Raw genomic sequence first — 15571 nt, forward strand, 5'->3', positions numbered from 1 at the left:
ATTTGTTCCCCCCTGAACCCCCAGGGGTTTTTCCAGGGGGTCCTTGGGGTCCCCCAGCCCCACCTCAGGGGATGTTTGGTGCTGTGACCCCTGGGGAAAAGGGTTGAGGGGTGCTCAGTGCCCCTACAGGGTCTGTGTGGTGCCCCCGGGGGGTGTTGGGGGATCCCTGGGGTCCCTGATGCTCTTGGGGGATCCCTTAGAGGGGTCCTCGGGGGTCTTGGTGCCCCCAGGTGGGTGTTCAGTGGGTTCCATGGGGTCCCAATAGCCCCGGGTGGGTTTTTGGGGGGTCCCAGTGCTCCCGGGGTGAGTGTTGGGGGCTGTTTGGGGGTTCCAGTGCCCCGGGGGAGTTTGGGGATCCCCGGTGGGATTTTGGGTGTCCCAGATAGGGTTTTGGGGGGTCCTAGGCGGGATTTTTTGGTGGGTCCTGGGTGGGATTTTTTTAGCAGTCCCGGACAGGGTTTTGGGGGTTCCCGGGTGGGATTTTTTTGGGTTCCTGGGTGGGATTTTTGGGGGTCCCGGCTGGGATTTTTTGGGGGGTCCTGGGTGGGATTTTGGGGAGTCCCGGGTGGGATTTTTGGGGAGGTCCCGGGTGGGGTTTTTGGGGGGTTCCGTGTGGGATTTTTGGGGAGTCCCGGGTGGGGATTTTGGGGAGGTCCCGGGTGGGGTTTTTGGGGGGTCCCGGGTGGGGTTTTTGGGGGGTCCCGGGTGGGATTTTGGGGGGTCCCGGGTGGGGTTTTTGGGGGGTCCCGGTGCTGCACCGCGTAGTGGGCGTGGCCTGAGGCGGCGGGGGCGTGGTCTGAGGCGGCGGCAGCCAATGGGAGCGCTCCCCGTGCCGGCGGCCGCGCATGCGCCCTGTGCGGCCCCGAGCGGCGGCGGCGGGAGCGGGAGCGGAGGTAGGACCGGGATGGACCGGGATGGACCGGGACGGGCCGGGATAGGCACGGCAGCCCTGCCATGCCACAGGGAACGGCTGCGGGGAGGGGCCGCCGTGGGGAGGGAGGCAGCGGGCCGTGGGGAGCGGGCTGGGGCCGGCCCCGAGCCCCGGATGGGGATGGGGGATGCAGGGAGGGATGTAGGATGCAGGGAAGGATGCAGGGAGCGGCTGTTTAGGGTTTGGGACAGGTCCTAGGGCCTGGAGACAGCCATGGGGCTCATTTTGGGACAGCCCCTGGGGTCTGGGGCAGGTGAGGGTGCAGGTGAAGGTGGGTTCTGAGGTGTACGACTCTGTTATGGGGTGCAGGACGCGGTTTTGGGATGCAGGGCCCAGTTATGGGGTCTGGCGCCACCAGTAGAAGCTGTGGGATCAGGCAGCAGCGGTGGGATGGGGCAGGGACTGGGGAACAGCAGCAGCTCCGGTGCGGGGGCCACTGGGCAGGACTGGGGGTCGGTGTGGGGTGGGATGCCCGGGGTGTCTCCACCTGCCCGCCCCGGGGCCTGCCATCACGGGAAAGGAAGGGACAGGACCCTGCCCGGAGGCAGCCCAGGGTATCCGTGACCCAGGAACGTGTCCGCTGCCCGCCCCGGGACGAGCCGCCGGGAATGGAAAACCTCCCTCCTCCTCCTCCTCCTCCTCCTCCTCCTCCTTGCCGCAGGACACGTGGAGCGGCGTTTGCTCCGGAGGGAGCGGGATGGGTCCCGGGGGGAGGCGGGGGTGGAATTTGGGGGCCCCCGCTGCCCCCCTCCCGTCCAGGTTTGCGCCAGCCAGCTGTCCCTGCGCGGGGTTTCGGGAAGCGTCTGCCTGACGTCGCCGGGTCATGTTCGGCTGTGCCAGCGGTTCTTATTCCCTTCAGGAAGGCGTCACCTTCCCGGGAGCAGGGGGGAGGGATGCATGTGGATTGCGGCCGGGATCGATGAAGCCCAGGGAGATGGGAAGGGTTTGCCCGGCCTCGGGAGCTGCGTTGTGCTGTCGTGGCTGCCGGGCATCGCTCCCGGGCACATCCCTCCCGTGGCAGCGGTTTGTCCCCGTGCCCCATCCCGAGGAGCGATAAAGTAGGTCATGCTCTGGCTCCAGGCTCCGGGAACGCATCCCGGTGGAAGGACGCCCTTGAAGGTAGCGGGCAGGAGGCCGGGGGGCTGCGGAGGGGTCGCGGCTGGCGGGGGGGATGGCGAGGGTCGCTGTTCTTTGCTGTTTGCCGCAGCGCGTTTGTCCCGGGAGGCCGGGCCGGGTGTGCTCGGTACCCTCCTGCCTTGCCCTGAGATTCCAGCAGGTCGGAGCCCTCCGGGATGACCCTCTTTGGGCCCTTCTCTTCCTCAGGGGCGGCTCCTCCACCTCGTTTTGCCCTAAAACGGAGCGAGCCCGTGCAGCTCCGGCCGCTGCCCCGCTCAGCTCTTCCTGCCTTGCCTTTGGCAGCTGAGGGAAAGTTGAGGTCCGCTTCTCCACCCTGGCTGGATCCGGCTCAGCCCGGCTTTAGGAGAAACCCCCGGGAGGGGTTTTGGCAGCGGGGAGAGCTGCGTGCCTTGGCACAGACCGGGCTATCGGTGGGCAGGGAGCGGGACGGCTCCCGAAGGCAGCGGGGACATGGGGAGCTGCTCGGAAGGGCAGCCAGCGGGGACGTGCGCCCAGCCGGGACACACCTTTAGCACGGTGGGATGTTTGCCAGCACCTGTGGGAGTCACACGCAGGTGACTGGATGCCCCACGTAGCCCAGGAGGAGCCACCTGGAAGGGTGGATTTGGGATAGGGAGGCACAGGAAGGGTCTCTGGGCTCGCTGGCTGATGCTGAAGAGGCAGTGTCCCTTGGGGCTCCGAATTCAGCGGGGTGATCCCAGCACCAGCACCGCTCTGGGTGGGCTCCCTCCCTCGTTTTGGGAGGAGAGGGGTTAAGTCAAAGCATCTGAGCTAAGCCCAGGCAGGAGGAGGCTAAAACCTCCCTGAGAACAAAGCTCACAAAGTGGTGGTAAGCTGGTAAAACCTGTGGGAATGTGGGAGCCTTAAGGAGGAGTGGGGTCCTGGATGGGGAGCGGGGTCCTGTGCTTCCCCGGCAGCCCCTCGGCGTGGAAATCCTGGCCCCAGGTTATTTTTGGAACAATTGGCTTGGCCAGGCTTCAAAAATGTCGTGGTTTTTGGAAGAGACTGGAGCCTGTGAGCCGTCAGCACAGGCCAGGCACTGCGGGGTGTCCAGGGCTGGGTCGGGAGCACCAGGGAAGGGAAGCCAGGGGGATCAGGAGGTGTGCCTGGAGCCTGCACTGGGATCGGGATGCCTGCTGCACTATGGGGAGGCAGCAGACTTTTATTTTCTCCTTTTTGGCGAATCCCAAATTTGCCATCTGCCTCTCAGGGAAGCTTTTCCAGGCAGGCAGCCTGAGCTCCAGGCTCTTGGGTGCCTCCCAAGGTGGACGTGCAGGTCGTGCCTGTCGTTGCCCTCCCCTCCCTGAGCCCCTTCCTTTGCACCCCGGGGCTGTGCCACCCCTCTTTTATCAATTCCCAGCACATATGAAAGAGGCACAGAGGGCAAGGATTGATTCTGGGCAAACACTATAAAGGCACCTGCAGTTAGAGCGGGGAAGCACTCAGTTCATGGTAATTATCCTGGTTAAATTATAACCTAATGAACAGGCCACCTCTGTCCCTGGGGCTCCCGTGCTCCTCCGGGCGCTGGCATTGAGGTCCCAGAGACGTTTGTGTCCCAGCCCCGGTGACGCCGAGGGGACCCACGCGTGGCCAAGGGCTGGAGCGTGACTCCTCACCCCCGGAGAGCTGCATTTGGGGCTGGCACAGCTGGATTTTGGCACAGCCCTCCTTGCAGCCCTGCCTGCTTCCCGACCATCCTGCTCTTCCCAGGATCCCCGAGGTGCTGTGGAGCTGGAGAGCCCCCGGGAGCTGGGTCCTGGCAGCCCCCCATGGTGAGTGAGGGGCTTGGGGTGGCTCAGCATGGAGGAGGAGAGGGTGGTCTTGCATGGAAAAATTGTGGAAAAATGCTCTGTCCTCATCAGGATCTGGGTGCTCCCAGTGCTGTTCTGCCTTTCCCTGAGGATAAATCCATCGGTGGGGTGGAGGAGCCGTGGTTGGAGCACTGGGAATGCCAAAGCCAACAGCGGTGTGGTTTCTCTCCCAGCATCCCAGACACACCATGATCCCCAGCGTGGGCCCCCGGAGCTGCTGCCTGCTCCTGCTGCTCTGCCTCCTCCCCTGCCCGCAGGTCCGGGCGGGCAGGGACAGCACCGGAGTCTCCGCAGCCTCCTTCCTGCAGGATCTGCTCCAGCGCTACGGGGAGAGCCAGACTTTGAGTCTGAAGCAGCTCAAGGCCCTGCTGAACCGCCTGGATGTGGGAGTGGGACACGCCAATGTCTCCCAAACGCCTCAGCAGCGCCTGAACCTCTCCCGGGTAAGGAGGGGACCCCTAAATCCTCCCTGCAGACCCCCAAAACCTCCCTGCAGGCTCCTGGAATCTCCCTGCAGAGCTGTGGGAATCTCAAGGCACCTTCCTGTCCCTTCCCTCCCCCAGTGCTTCAGCTCCGTGGAGCTTTTCGCCATCCACAACCTGAGCGAGGGCTCCCCGGTGGGGCACAGCGAGTTCAAGGAGTTCTGCCCCACCATCCTGCAGCAGCTGGAGTCAGGGGCGTGCGCCTCCGAAAACCTGGAAAATGAGGAGAACGAGCAGACAGAGGAGAGCAGGCCCAGCTCAGCTGAAGGTAATTGGGGTGCTGGGGGGACCATGGGCACTGCCTGTGCACATGAGGAGCAGCCACTTCCCACTCCTGGGAATTCCCTGCCTCCAGCAGCTGGGAATCCTGACCGAGTTTTCCTTGCTGTGGATCGTGCCGTGGTGTGGTTTTGCCGGGATAACCTCTGTGCCTCCGGGATAGCTGGATGAGGAGGGGACTCTGATAGCTGGATGAGGAGTTCCCGTGGGTGGGAGGGGGTGACCTGGCCTCCAGCCACCAGCAGATGTTCACCCAGCTTCTGCCTATCCTGGTCCCAGCGATGCCCAAGGTCTTGGATCAGCTGCCCTGAGCACAGCTTGGCTTCTCCCACGCTGGGGCTTGGGAAAACCTTTTCCAAGGAACCCGGTGGCTTCATTCCCACCTTCCCTGCACCAAACACAATGGTTTTGTCGCAGCTGGAGCATTCGGAGCACGGGGAACAGCCCTGGAGCCAGCCTTTCCCACCTGCCCGGGTCCGGGCTCTTCGAGAGCCTCGGTAATGTCTGGCCCTCATTTCTTCTCGTTCCGCAGTGTGGGGCTTTGGTTTTCTCAGTGTGTCCATGATTAACGTGGCCTCCCTGCTCGGAGTCCTCATCGTTCCGTGTTCCCAGAAGGCCTTTTTCAGCCGGGTGCTCCTGTTTTTCATCGCGCTCTCCATCGGCACGCTGCTCTCTAACGCGCTCTTCCAGCTCATCCCAGAGGTGCGGTAGAACGTCCCTGCCTCTCTCCCATCTCCGGGGGCAGCTCCCTGGGCGCCCTCTCTGCCTCCACCCCGCCGAATCGATCCGACCCCTCATCACCCGAGGCTCAGGGCTTGGCTCAAGGGGCTCCGCAGGGCTTTTCTCATCCCTCTGAGCACCAGGAAACCCTCAGTGTTCTCCACCCCTGCCACGTCTGAGGAGTGGGAGCGTGCTGGGAGAAGCTGTTCGCTCCTGCTCTGTGTGTCCAGGAGTTTATCCCTTGGAGGGATGTGCTCAGCCACACTTGTGGCAGCACTACTCGCATGAGCCAGAGGGAAAAAATGTGAAATATCCATGAAAATATGATTAAATATCCATATAAAAGCATGGAGAACAGCCTGGAGAAGCACCAGCTTCTTCTGGAATTAGCCAACTTCTACAGATCCTTTAATTGCCTTTTTTCTTTTCCTCCTCTGCCTGATTTCCCAGGCCGTTGTTCCCACAAGGGTTCTGGCTTCCATGAGGTTTCCCGGTGCTCTGATGGGACCAACGGAAATATCGCAAATTAATTGTGTTGTAATTGCGCAGTTCTGGAGCTGAATAAATCCACCTGGATTGGAAACCTTAGGAACATGGTCCAGGATGAGCTGGATTTGGCACATCCAGCCTTAAAATTCCAGTGGGTTTTTCCCCCTGGTGTTGCCTGTTGTGCTGCCGGGCAACGAACGCCTCATCCATGCTGGTAGTGGGATTTTTTTTCCAAGGTTCCTTTTCAGCTCCAGACCTGCAACTTTTATTTGCTGCACATAGAAACCAAGCGCCTCTAATTCCCAGTCTGCCGGGAATTGAAATGCCAGAGGTACGCTCCAGCCCCGCCGACACCCGGAGCACCCCAGCAGGGACCGGCTGCAGGGCAGGGATGGAGCGTACGAGGCGCTCGGGGGACCCGGGCGCTCTGTGGCTCAGGAATGGTCCATGGAGCAGAGCTGGGGGCTGGCTGGGACACAGCCCAGCTGCCAAAACTCAGCTGAGATTCCCAAACTTTCCCAAAGCCGCTCAGCGCCGGGTTCGCCCTTTGGAGGTGGCGCCAGATGAACAACAATCACTAATGAATGTCCTCTTGTCTCCCCTCTCTCCCTCCCTCCTCTCTCTGTCCTGTCGGTGTGGATTCCTTCCCTGCCCATCCCCACGTTGATCTCGTCCCTTCCCGTCTCCCGTCTCCCGGGGTGGGGTTGGCTCTGCCAGTCTGGGGTTACGGTTTCCTCTGCGTCTCCGTCATCTCCCTGTGCTCGCTGGTGGGAGCCAGCGTGGTGCCCTTCATGAAGAAGACCTTTTACAAGCGGCTGCTCCTCTACTTCATAGCTCTGGCGATTGGAACTCTCTACTCCAACGCCCTCTTCCAGCTCATTCCCGAGGTAGGGAGAGGACTGGTGGGTTTGTGCTTTTCTCTCTCTCTGGGGCTGTTTCTGGGCACTCGCTGGCTGGAGAAGGGGAAGGCGGCATTGGAGGGGAGCCCTGAGCGAGGTATGGAGGGCTGGAAGCCCCTCGGAGCTGGAGTTTGGAAGGGAGTTGCTCCAGGGAGATCCCCGGTCTGCTTCAAGCAGAGAATCTTGGTTTTATTGCCTTTTCTGACTTTTTCTAGCCCTGGAGGCAGGTCCCCTGTGCAGAGCAGAGCCTGGTTTTGCCATCCCTGCCCCAGTGCAGGATCCAATGCCTTGGGGCACGGCCGGCTTGGATGAGGGAATGAGGGAAATTAAAGGTGCACAAAGGTGTTTTCTGAGCTTCTCCCCAAAGCAGCTGCTCCCCAGAGAGAGCTCAGAGTTGTGTCACCCCTCCAGTGTCACCCCAGGGGCAAAGGCAGATGAAGGACACTGCCAGGGCCTGCTCCTCATCCTGTCCCGTGTCCCCTCCTGCCTGCAGGCATTTGGATTCAACCCTCAGGAAGATTATTATGTTTCTAAATCCGCTGTGGTGTTCGGGGGCTTCTACCTCTTCTTCTTCACGGAGAAGATCCTGAAGATGCTCCTGAAGCAGAAGGACCAGGTGAGGTGGAGCAGGGCATGGTGGGGCAGGAAACAGCAGGATTTCGGGTGGGGGATGGAAAACAACAGGGATATCAGGATGGCTGAGTGGGAAACAGCAGGGATATTGGGGTGGCAGGGTGGGAAAGAGCAGGAATATCTGGGTAGTGGGGTAACAGCAGGAATTTCAGGGTGGTGGGGAGGGAAAGAGCAGGAATATCAGGATAGCAGGGTGGGAAAGAGCAGGAGATGACTGACAATCCTGGATCCCCTGATCCCATAGCACCACCATGGGCACAGCCACTATGGCCCCGAGGCTCTGCCCTCCAAGAAGGACCGGGAGGAGGGGGTCACAGAGAAGCTGCAGAACGGGGACCTGGACCACATGATCCCACACATCACCAGCGACCTGGAATGCAAGCCCCCCTCTGGGGATGAGAAGGCTGTGGTGGGCTCCCTCTCTGTCCAGGTGAGCGCCTCATCCCATGGCATTGTGACAAAACAGTTAAAACCAGTTTTTTCTGCATGTGGTGGGAGCAAACAGCTCCGCTGTGTGGGTTTAATGAATGGGGAGTGGATCAGTGACCCCATCTGGGTGCTGAGCCCTGTTTTGGGGTGCTGTGGCAGGACCTGCAGGCCTCCCAGAGCGCGTGCTACTGGCTGAAGGAGGTGAGGTACTCAGACATTGGCACGCTGGCCTGGATGATCACCCTCAGTGACGGCCTCCACAACTTCATCGACGGCCTGGCCATCGGCGCTTCCTTCACCGTGTCCGTCTTCCAAGGGATCAGCACCTCTGTGGCCATACTCTGCGAGGAGTTCCCACACGAGCTGGGTACGTGGCTCCTCGGATCTGCCCCTGGTCCAGCCTTTTTCCATCCAGAAAGGCAGATTTGGGGTGGAATAAACAGTGATGCTGCTGAGGGGAGGGGGAAAGGGAAGGCTGTAAACTGCTCTGAGTAATCGCCGCTCTAAAAATAACGAGGTAATATGATGTCTGAGATTTAAATTTAGATGGAGGCATCTGAAGACAAAAAAAAAAAAAAGCCCTCAACACTTTGTTGGTTTGGGAAGGGGGAGGTGGGTTTGGGTGGGAATGTCTGAATTTAGGGGCAGTGGAGTGGTCAGTGGAGGGGTGAATGTGTGGGTTTAGGGACAGTGCTGTGATCAGTGAGTGGGAGGCAAGTTTGGGTTTGAATGTCCAAATTTAGGGGCAATTGAGGAGGGAGGCGGGGTTTGGGTGTGAATGTCTGAATTTAGGAATAGTGGAATGGTCAGTGGAGGAAAGGCAGGTTTGGGTGTGAATGTCTGAATTTAGGCACAGTGTGATGGTCAGTGGCCAGTGCCAGCAGCCATAGGGGGCCCACATTTGAGTTGGCACGTGCTGTGATTTTTGGAGTGTCCTGTGCAGTCCAGGGGTTGGACTCTGGTCCTTGTGCGTCCCTTCCAACACGGGATATTCTGGCATTCTACGAGTTCAAGCCGGTGCTGTCCCGATGCTGCTGACAGCCCTTCCCTCCTCATCCTCCCATCCTCTTCTCCCACAGGGGACTTTGTGATCCTGCTGAATGCTGGGATGACCATTCGCCAGGCACTCTTCTTCAACTTCATCTCTGCCTGCTGCTGCTACGTGGGCCTGGCCTTCGGCATCGTGGCCGGCAGCCACTTCTCTGCCAACTGGATCTTTGCTCTGGCTGGAGGGATGTTCCTGTACATAGCACTGGCTGACATGGTAAATCCTGAGCCCCAAATCCCGAACCCCAGAATTCTGAGTTCCTGGAAACCCTGGGATTTCTTCCTAGGAAAAGCTCAGCTTGCCCTGCAGGCATGGCGGGGTTTGCTCAGATATCTCTGCTTTGCTTTGCCTGGCTGAAATCCCTGGGATGTGAGGGTGGTGGATGTTTGCCGAGGAAGGATGGAGCTGTCACTGAGCCCTGCCACTCCGATTTTTCCCCCTGCAGTTCCCTGAGATGAACGAGGTCAGCCGGGAGGACGAGCAGAACGGCAGCGCCCTGATCACCTTCGCCATCCAGAATGCAGGGCTGCTGACAGGCTTCACCATCATGGTGCTGCTCACCATGTACTCGGGGCAGATCCAGATAGGGTAGGACCAGTCTGAGCTGCAGCCCTGATCCAATTTTTCTATGTTTTTTTTTTTGGGGGGGAATGGGTTTTTTCTTTCTTTTTTTATTTTCTTTCCTTTTCCTGCTGCAAACATACGACGGTACCTGTGCGGGCACTGACGTCACACTACAGGAGAGACATTGCTTTGAAAGCTATTCCATGGATTTTTTTTTCTGGTTTAAGGCTGAGGGGAGTGGAATTCCCCTTCCCATAGGATTGACCTGACTTTTTCCAGTGTCATATCCCTTCTCTCCTCGCCTCTCCCAGGAAGGATGGAATGGGGAGACAGGAGCTGCTCCAGCTGTGCTGCTCCTCTCATTGTGCTTGGAGCATTCCCATGGGACATGACGCTGTCCTGACCCCTCTGGGGGTGTGTGATGGGGACAGATGGGGACAGACCCTTCTCAGAGCATTCCCCACCAGCCAGTCCTCAGAGCTGTGCTCTCCAAGGATGAGGAGGTTCACGATGTCACCATCATCCGACTGCTTTCGCTCCGTTTCAGCCCGGACACGGCCCTGGCACAAGTGGGGTGAAGAGGGCGGGGGTTTTAAAGCACATTTTGGAGTCAGTGCTTGGAGCAAAGGACACCAAACTGGGTTGGAGTGACACCTGGGCTGCTGGGAGATCCTGCCAGGGTGCCCTGAGCCCAGTTCGGTCCATGCTGCTGGAATCAGGGAAAAATCCCAACTCCTCCTCCGTGAGGGCTGGTGAGAAGGGGATGAGAGCAGAGCCAGGCTCCAGCCCAGGGATTTTTCCTCGGGCTGTGTCCAAGCTCATGGTGACACCTGGGAACAGCCAGCTGGTTTTTAAACAGTACTGAGGTTTAGGGTGGGGTGGGGGGTGTTTTTAAAAGCAAAACTGACTGTGAACCTCTTTAGGCTGCATGTTCCCAGCTTTAGGGAGTAGCCAGAGAAGGGTGTTCCAGGCACTTCCCAGCTCTGCCTCTGGGCTGGCGTTCCCCAGATTCACTAGGTGAATTTCTTATTATCATATTGATAAGGTTGCTCACCCCACCTGTGTTGCTTGAGGTTCCCTCACCCCTCTTTTGCCCCCAGACCCTTCATCCTGTACCTGGTGTGAGCTTGTGGCTGTGTGGATTCAGGGCAATCCCTCATGGTTTGGTGCTGGATTGGGATGGAGGAGAGGTGCAGGCGCTTTGGAAGTGTTTGTGAAGTGTCTTCCTTCACTCCCCACCTGTGCAGGTGTGTGGGGTGGGACAGGGTGGTGGCCCATGGTGGCACTGTGCTGGAGCTGAGGCTCCCACACCTTCCCTTCCCGCCCTGGGGAAAGCAAACCTGAGGCTGTGCCAGGTATTTTTCCTGCCTGTTGCAGGACAGAGGGACCTCAGTCCCTGGCACAGGCTCAGCACCCCTGGCAGTGTTGTACCCTGGCTGGATCCCTGTAATCCCTGAATTCCTGTAGTTCCCAGCTGGGTGATGTTCTTCCTAAACTCCCAACAGCTGTCACCGAGCCCATGGCCTCTGGCACTGCCAGGATCCTCATGGATCATCACCTGCACTCTCGGTGGCTTTTCTAGTCTGGGCATTTGTCCCCACAGCACCCCCCGGCTCTTGGCTTTGTCCTGCACCCCAAAACCTAAATCTCAACTTCTGGAGGAGCAGGGAGTGTTTGTGGGATCACCCTTCACCCGAAGGTGTCCTTGGGTGATTTCCTCAAGGAGAGACAGGCTCCGCTTTGTCCCGTGTGGTGTCTCTTGTGGATTGTCACCCTAAGTCACTTTTCTCTCTGGGACAGAGCAGTGTGGCCTGTGCTGGCTCGGGCAATCGTTCAGCACCTCGCAGGCATTCCCTGCGTTGCTGAATCCAGGACGAAAGTGGCATTGGAAACACTTTTTCCTTGCTTGAGAGAGCCGCGGCCCCAGCTGACCGACTCGATGTGGAAAATCTGAGTCCTTTCACTGGCACGGGTGCCCTCTCCTCTCTCTCAAGGAAGCACTTGGGAAACACCAGGGCTGGCAGGGCACCGGAGCTGCATTCCCACTGGAAAAGCCTACAGGGGGATATCGGGGGGTTTGTCCCCTCTGGACTGTGCCTGAGAGGTCCCCAAGAGCTGGGAAGTGGCAGAGAGCAGGGCTTGGCTCCCTCAGAGCCGGCAGGATTCACTGTGGGAATCACGAGTCCGCCGTCTTCTCGTTTCCAGTTTATCCCTGTTCCCTGAGAAATCTGCAAGGCGGAGATTTGGGATGTGAGGGGGGTGAGAAACGAGGCTGCCCTGCCACCAAGGAGAGCTCCTGTTCCCGGCTGGGCAGGCTGGCACCTGCCGGTGGGATAGGGATGGGAACACACCCAAATCGAGCTCCTCGTGGATTTTCATCCATGCCTCCCTCCCCTCATCCGGTTGGAAGCTCAAGTTCCATCTCAGTATTTCAATTATAACTCAGGTGTTGTAGGAGAGAACGCGCCGAAACAAAGAGCGTTAACTTAAATGTCACGTGAATTGTACAGATATTTGTAAAATTCCATAAATAAAATATATTCTGTAATGACGGAGGGCCCCAGGCGTGCTCTGGCAGTGAAATCCTCCCTGCTGCTGGGGGCTGGAGGGGTGGGAGCGCTGCTGGCTCAGGATTTTTCCAAGGGGAAGGCTTGGGCTGGGTGATGCAATCCCAGTTTTCCAGCTGGAGTTCCGTGGCTGTGCAGTGCGGCGCGGCTGACGGGAGGTGGCACTGACAGCCCCCAACCTGCCCGCATGGCACGGCCTTTGCAGATCCAAAACCCCTTAATTTTATATATTTGTGTGCGTGTCTGTGTGTATATATATAATTAATTATTTTTTTTTTAATTTATCCAACATTTATTTCCAATCCCTGGTTTGCTGGGAGATTTGGGGTGCTGGATTCCTCTCCAGCTCACAAGAGCCAGGCTCCTGTGTTTGTGTCCTTGTTTTCCTACCCTCCATTAGGGAAAAAAATAGCAAACTTTGCTTTTTTACTTCCCCATTTTTGCCTTTTGCTACCATTCCCCCCCTATCTGCCAGCTCTGAGCAGCAAACATAATTTTAAGAAACCAAATCTTGACGTTGTGAGATGTTTTATAAAAAAATTAATGTTTTATTAAGCAAGGAAGGTCACAGTGAGCATTGCTCCTGCTCATCAGCACTTCCAGGGGGGCTTTGGGTGAGCTCTTTTCTGCTGCAAAATCCTTGTGTTTTGCTGAACGCCTGAAACCTGAGTTACCTCAGAAGACTGTGCTGGATGGGGTCATGGAATTCCTGGAATTGTTTGGGTTGGTTAAAGCCCATCCACTACCATGGGCAGGGACACCTTCCACTGACCCAGGTTGCTCCAACCTGGCCAGCCACAGCTTTTCTGGGAATTCCATCCCAGCCCCTCACTACCTGCACAGCGAGGAATTTCTTCCCAATATCCCATCTAAACCTGTCCTACTTCATCTTCAAGTGGTAGGAGCAAACCACTGTTTTTCCGTTCCCTCAAAAATTTTGTGTCTAAGGAATATCAGCTCTGGAGCCGGGCTGGGAGAGCTGGGAATGTTCCCCTGGAGAGGAGAAGGATCCAGGGAGAGCTCAGAGCCCCTGCAGGGCCTGAAGGGGCTCCAGGAGAGCTGGAGAGGGGCTGGGGACAAGGGATGGAGGGACAGGACACAGGGAATGGCTCCCACTGCCAGAGGGCAGGGCCAAATGGGATATTAGGAAGGAATTCCTGGCTGGGAGGGTGGGAAAGGGCTGGGATGGAATTCCCAGAGAAGCTGTGGCTACTCCTGGATCCCTGGAGGTGCCCAAGGCCCCGTTGGAGCACCCTGGGACAGTGGAAGGTGGCCCTGCCCACGGCAGGGGTGGCACTGGTTGATCCTTCCAGTCCCTCCCAAGGCAGTCCGGGGTCCCGCCACTCTCCTCCCTCAGCAGCGAAGCTGTGCCCGAGGACTGCTCAAACACCGCCAGCGCCATCCCCACGCCCCCCCATCAGCGCCGCCGCCATGTTGCCCCCCCGTTGCTTAGCAACGCCCCCTTCCCCTCCAAGATGGCGGGCGGGGCGGGGCGGGCGTGGCGCAGGCGCGGGCGGGGGGGGGGCAGAGGGCGGAGGGCGGTGTGGCGGCGGCGGCGGGGGCGGGACGGGGGGAGAGCAGCGCCGCGGAGCCGCCGCCGGGGCAGCCCAGCGGGTCCGCCGGGACCACCCGCGCGGCCCCCGCTCCGGGTGAGGGGAGCGGAGCGGGGCACGGCGGGGAGCGGTGCCGCCGCCGCCACCATGTCCGGGCGCGGCCACAACAAGCTGCCGACCACCGAGCGCATCGTCAAGGGTGAGGGGGCGGCGAGGGCGCCCCCTGCCTGCGCGGGGGGCGCGGGGGGGGGGCTCGGCGGAGGGGGGCCACGAGAAATGGGGGGCGAGCGAGGTTTGGGTGGGGAGGGGTCCCCAAGCTGGGGGAGCCCCGAGAAAAGGGAGGGGAATATGCCCGGTTTGTGGGGGGGCACCTGGCTTGGGGGAGGCCGGAGGAGGCCGTGATTTTAAGGGGGGATCCCAGGCTGGGGGAGCCCCGAGAAAAGAGGAGGGAACGTGGTTAATGGGGGGACGTCTCCAAACTGAGGGAGCCGAAGAAGAGGGGGGAGGCTCGTCTGGGGGGGCGTCCCCAGGTTGGAAGAGCCCGGAGAAAGGAGAGGGGGGGAGCGTGATATGGGAGGAGGGGGAGCCGGGTTTAGGGGGATATTCCCGAGAAATATGGGGTGTATGCCTGGTTTGGGGGGGTCCCCAGAATAGCGGAGCCCTCCCCGCTCCCGGCTGGGGAAACCCAGAGAAAGGCAGGGGGATGCCTGGTTTGGGTGGGGGGAACTTGATTTGAGGGGGGGTCCCCAGGTTGGGGGAGCCCCGAGGAAGGGCGGGGGCAGTGTGATTTGGGGGGGGGGGGTTTGTGTTCTGGGGGGGCACCCCCGTTAAAGGAGGGCCTGGGGGCTGGGGGGGCAGGGATGCCTGGAGTGGTGAGGAGGGGGTGTTCTGGTGGGTGACTCTCCCCTTTAAGGAGGACTCTGGTGTGGTTGGGGTCATCCCCTGAATTGGGGGAGATTGAGGGGGCACCCCCAGGATGGGGGGAGGCTGGAAAATCAGGGGGAGATCGTGGTTTGGGATGGTCATCCCCAAGAGAGAGGGGAAGGGGAGGCCTGGAGAAGCCGGAGTGTGGGGTCCAGTGGGACACCCCCCCTTAAGGGAGAGCCCTGAGTGGGGGGGTCGGGCTGGGGGGACACCCCCTGTTCTATCAGAAACCTCTGCAGAGCAGCTGAGGGGCCTTTGGTTTGGGGGTATCTCTGTTTGGTGGGGGGCACCTGCACTGAGGGGGGGGGGGGCATTTTTAGCCTCCCTGGTCCAAGAGGATGCAGCCCCCTCCCTCCATTCTGTGGGGTGGGGGGCACAGCAGTGACAGGGAGGGGTGACAGCAGGGGACATCCCTGTTGGGTGTGGGGGGATTCCCCATCCTGGCATGGGCCTCATCACACCCCCAAGATCCTCACCCCCAAACTGGGACACTGAGCCCCTGCTTTAGGTGGAACTGGGGTTCCCCTGAGGATTTGGAGGAAGGGGGGGGATGAGAGCCCTCCCTGCCCTCATCCCGCCAGCCCCCCGTGTCTTTCCTCCCCCAAATCCCTGCTCCGTGTCTGGATGCCCCGTGGCGGGTGCCAGCTGGCCCCCTCTGCGGCCCCGTTATAGTAGGTACTATTTTGGAAAGAGCAGAAGACACCGAAGCAGTTAATGAGGAGAGAAATACGTTAGCGGAGAAACTCCTGGATCGGGAGGAGGAGGAGGCTGGGGGGATGCACATTTCGCTGCCCTAATTGATCCGGTGCCATCCTCGTCCCCACGCACTGGGAACATCCACTGGGTGCCTCAACTTTCGCCGGGAGGCTCCAAGTTACACAATCACCCCGTTATTAAACCTCCTCCCACCATGGCTTCCATCATTCCGGGCCGCTGGAAAGCAGCGATTTCCCAGGAATGGTTGTAATCCACGGACATGGAGGTGTACCCACCACGCTGCCATCTCTCCCTTCCCCTCTGGATGTGTCCAAGCGATTTTTATTTATCTTTATTTATTTTTTTTTAATTTTTTTTTTTCCTTTTTAGCCTTTAGCCTGTCATG

At 59.5% G+C, this 15571-nt stretch overlaps 2 protein-coding genes across 13 annotated transcripts in view; both read left to right on the forward strand.

Annotated features, from left to right (window-relative positions):
• Positions 1-821: 821 nt before the first annotated feature.
• Positions 822-11976, forward strand: SLC39A14 (solute carrier family 39 member 14). Of its 6 annotated transcripts, none has more exons than XM_086865177.1 (10): positions 822-893; positions 3782-3843; positions 4056-4325; positions 4446-4632; positions 6570-6739; positions 7245-7367; positions 7629-7814; positions 7973-8180; positions 8893-9077; positions 9307-11976. In XM_086865177.1, the coding sequence occupies exons 2-10, from the start codon at positions 3841-3843 to the stop codon at positions 9451-9453; spliced, it is 1479 nt and encodes a 492-aa protein (XP_086721303.1). In that variant the 5' UTR covers positions 822-893; positions 3782-3840; the 3' UTR covers positions 9454-11976. The 6 variants fall into 6 exon arrangements, with proteins under 6 accessions (XP_086721303.1, XP_086721305.1, XP_086721304.1 ...); XM_086865179.1 differs by having other exon boundaries at positions 842-893; positions 3934-4325; XM_086865178.1 differs by lacking the exon at positions 6570-6739 and adding an exon at positions 5176-5345 and having other exon boundaries at positions 848-893.
• Positions 11977-13575: 1599 nt separating this feature from the next.
• PPP3CC (protein phosphatase 3 catalytic subunit gamma) overlaps positions 13576-15571 on the forward strand; it is a 38776-nt gene continuing 36780 nt past the window's right edge. For 4 of the 7 annotated variants that reach the window (XM_086865193.1, XM_086865195.1, XM_086865197.1 and 1 more), the window contains exon 1: positions 13581-13744. In XM_086865193.1, the coding sequence (XP_086721319.1) occupies positions 13693-13744 (52 nt within the window). In that variant the 5' untranslated portion in view covers positions 13581-13692. Of the gene's footprint in view, positions 13745-15571 lie in introns of all 7 variants that reach the window. The other 3 variants (XM_086865192.1, XM_086865194.1, XM_086865199.1) reach the window with 2 other exon arrangements.

This window comes from Cyanistes caeruleus, chromosome 29 (genome assembly GCF_971803275.1).
Source record: "Cyanistes caeruleus chromosome 29, bCyaCae1.hap1.1, whole genome shotgun sequence".
Classification (NCBI taxonomy): Eukaryota; Metazoa; Chordata; class Aves; order Passeriformes; family Paridae; genus Cyanistes; species Cyanistes caeruleus.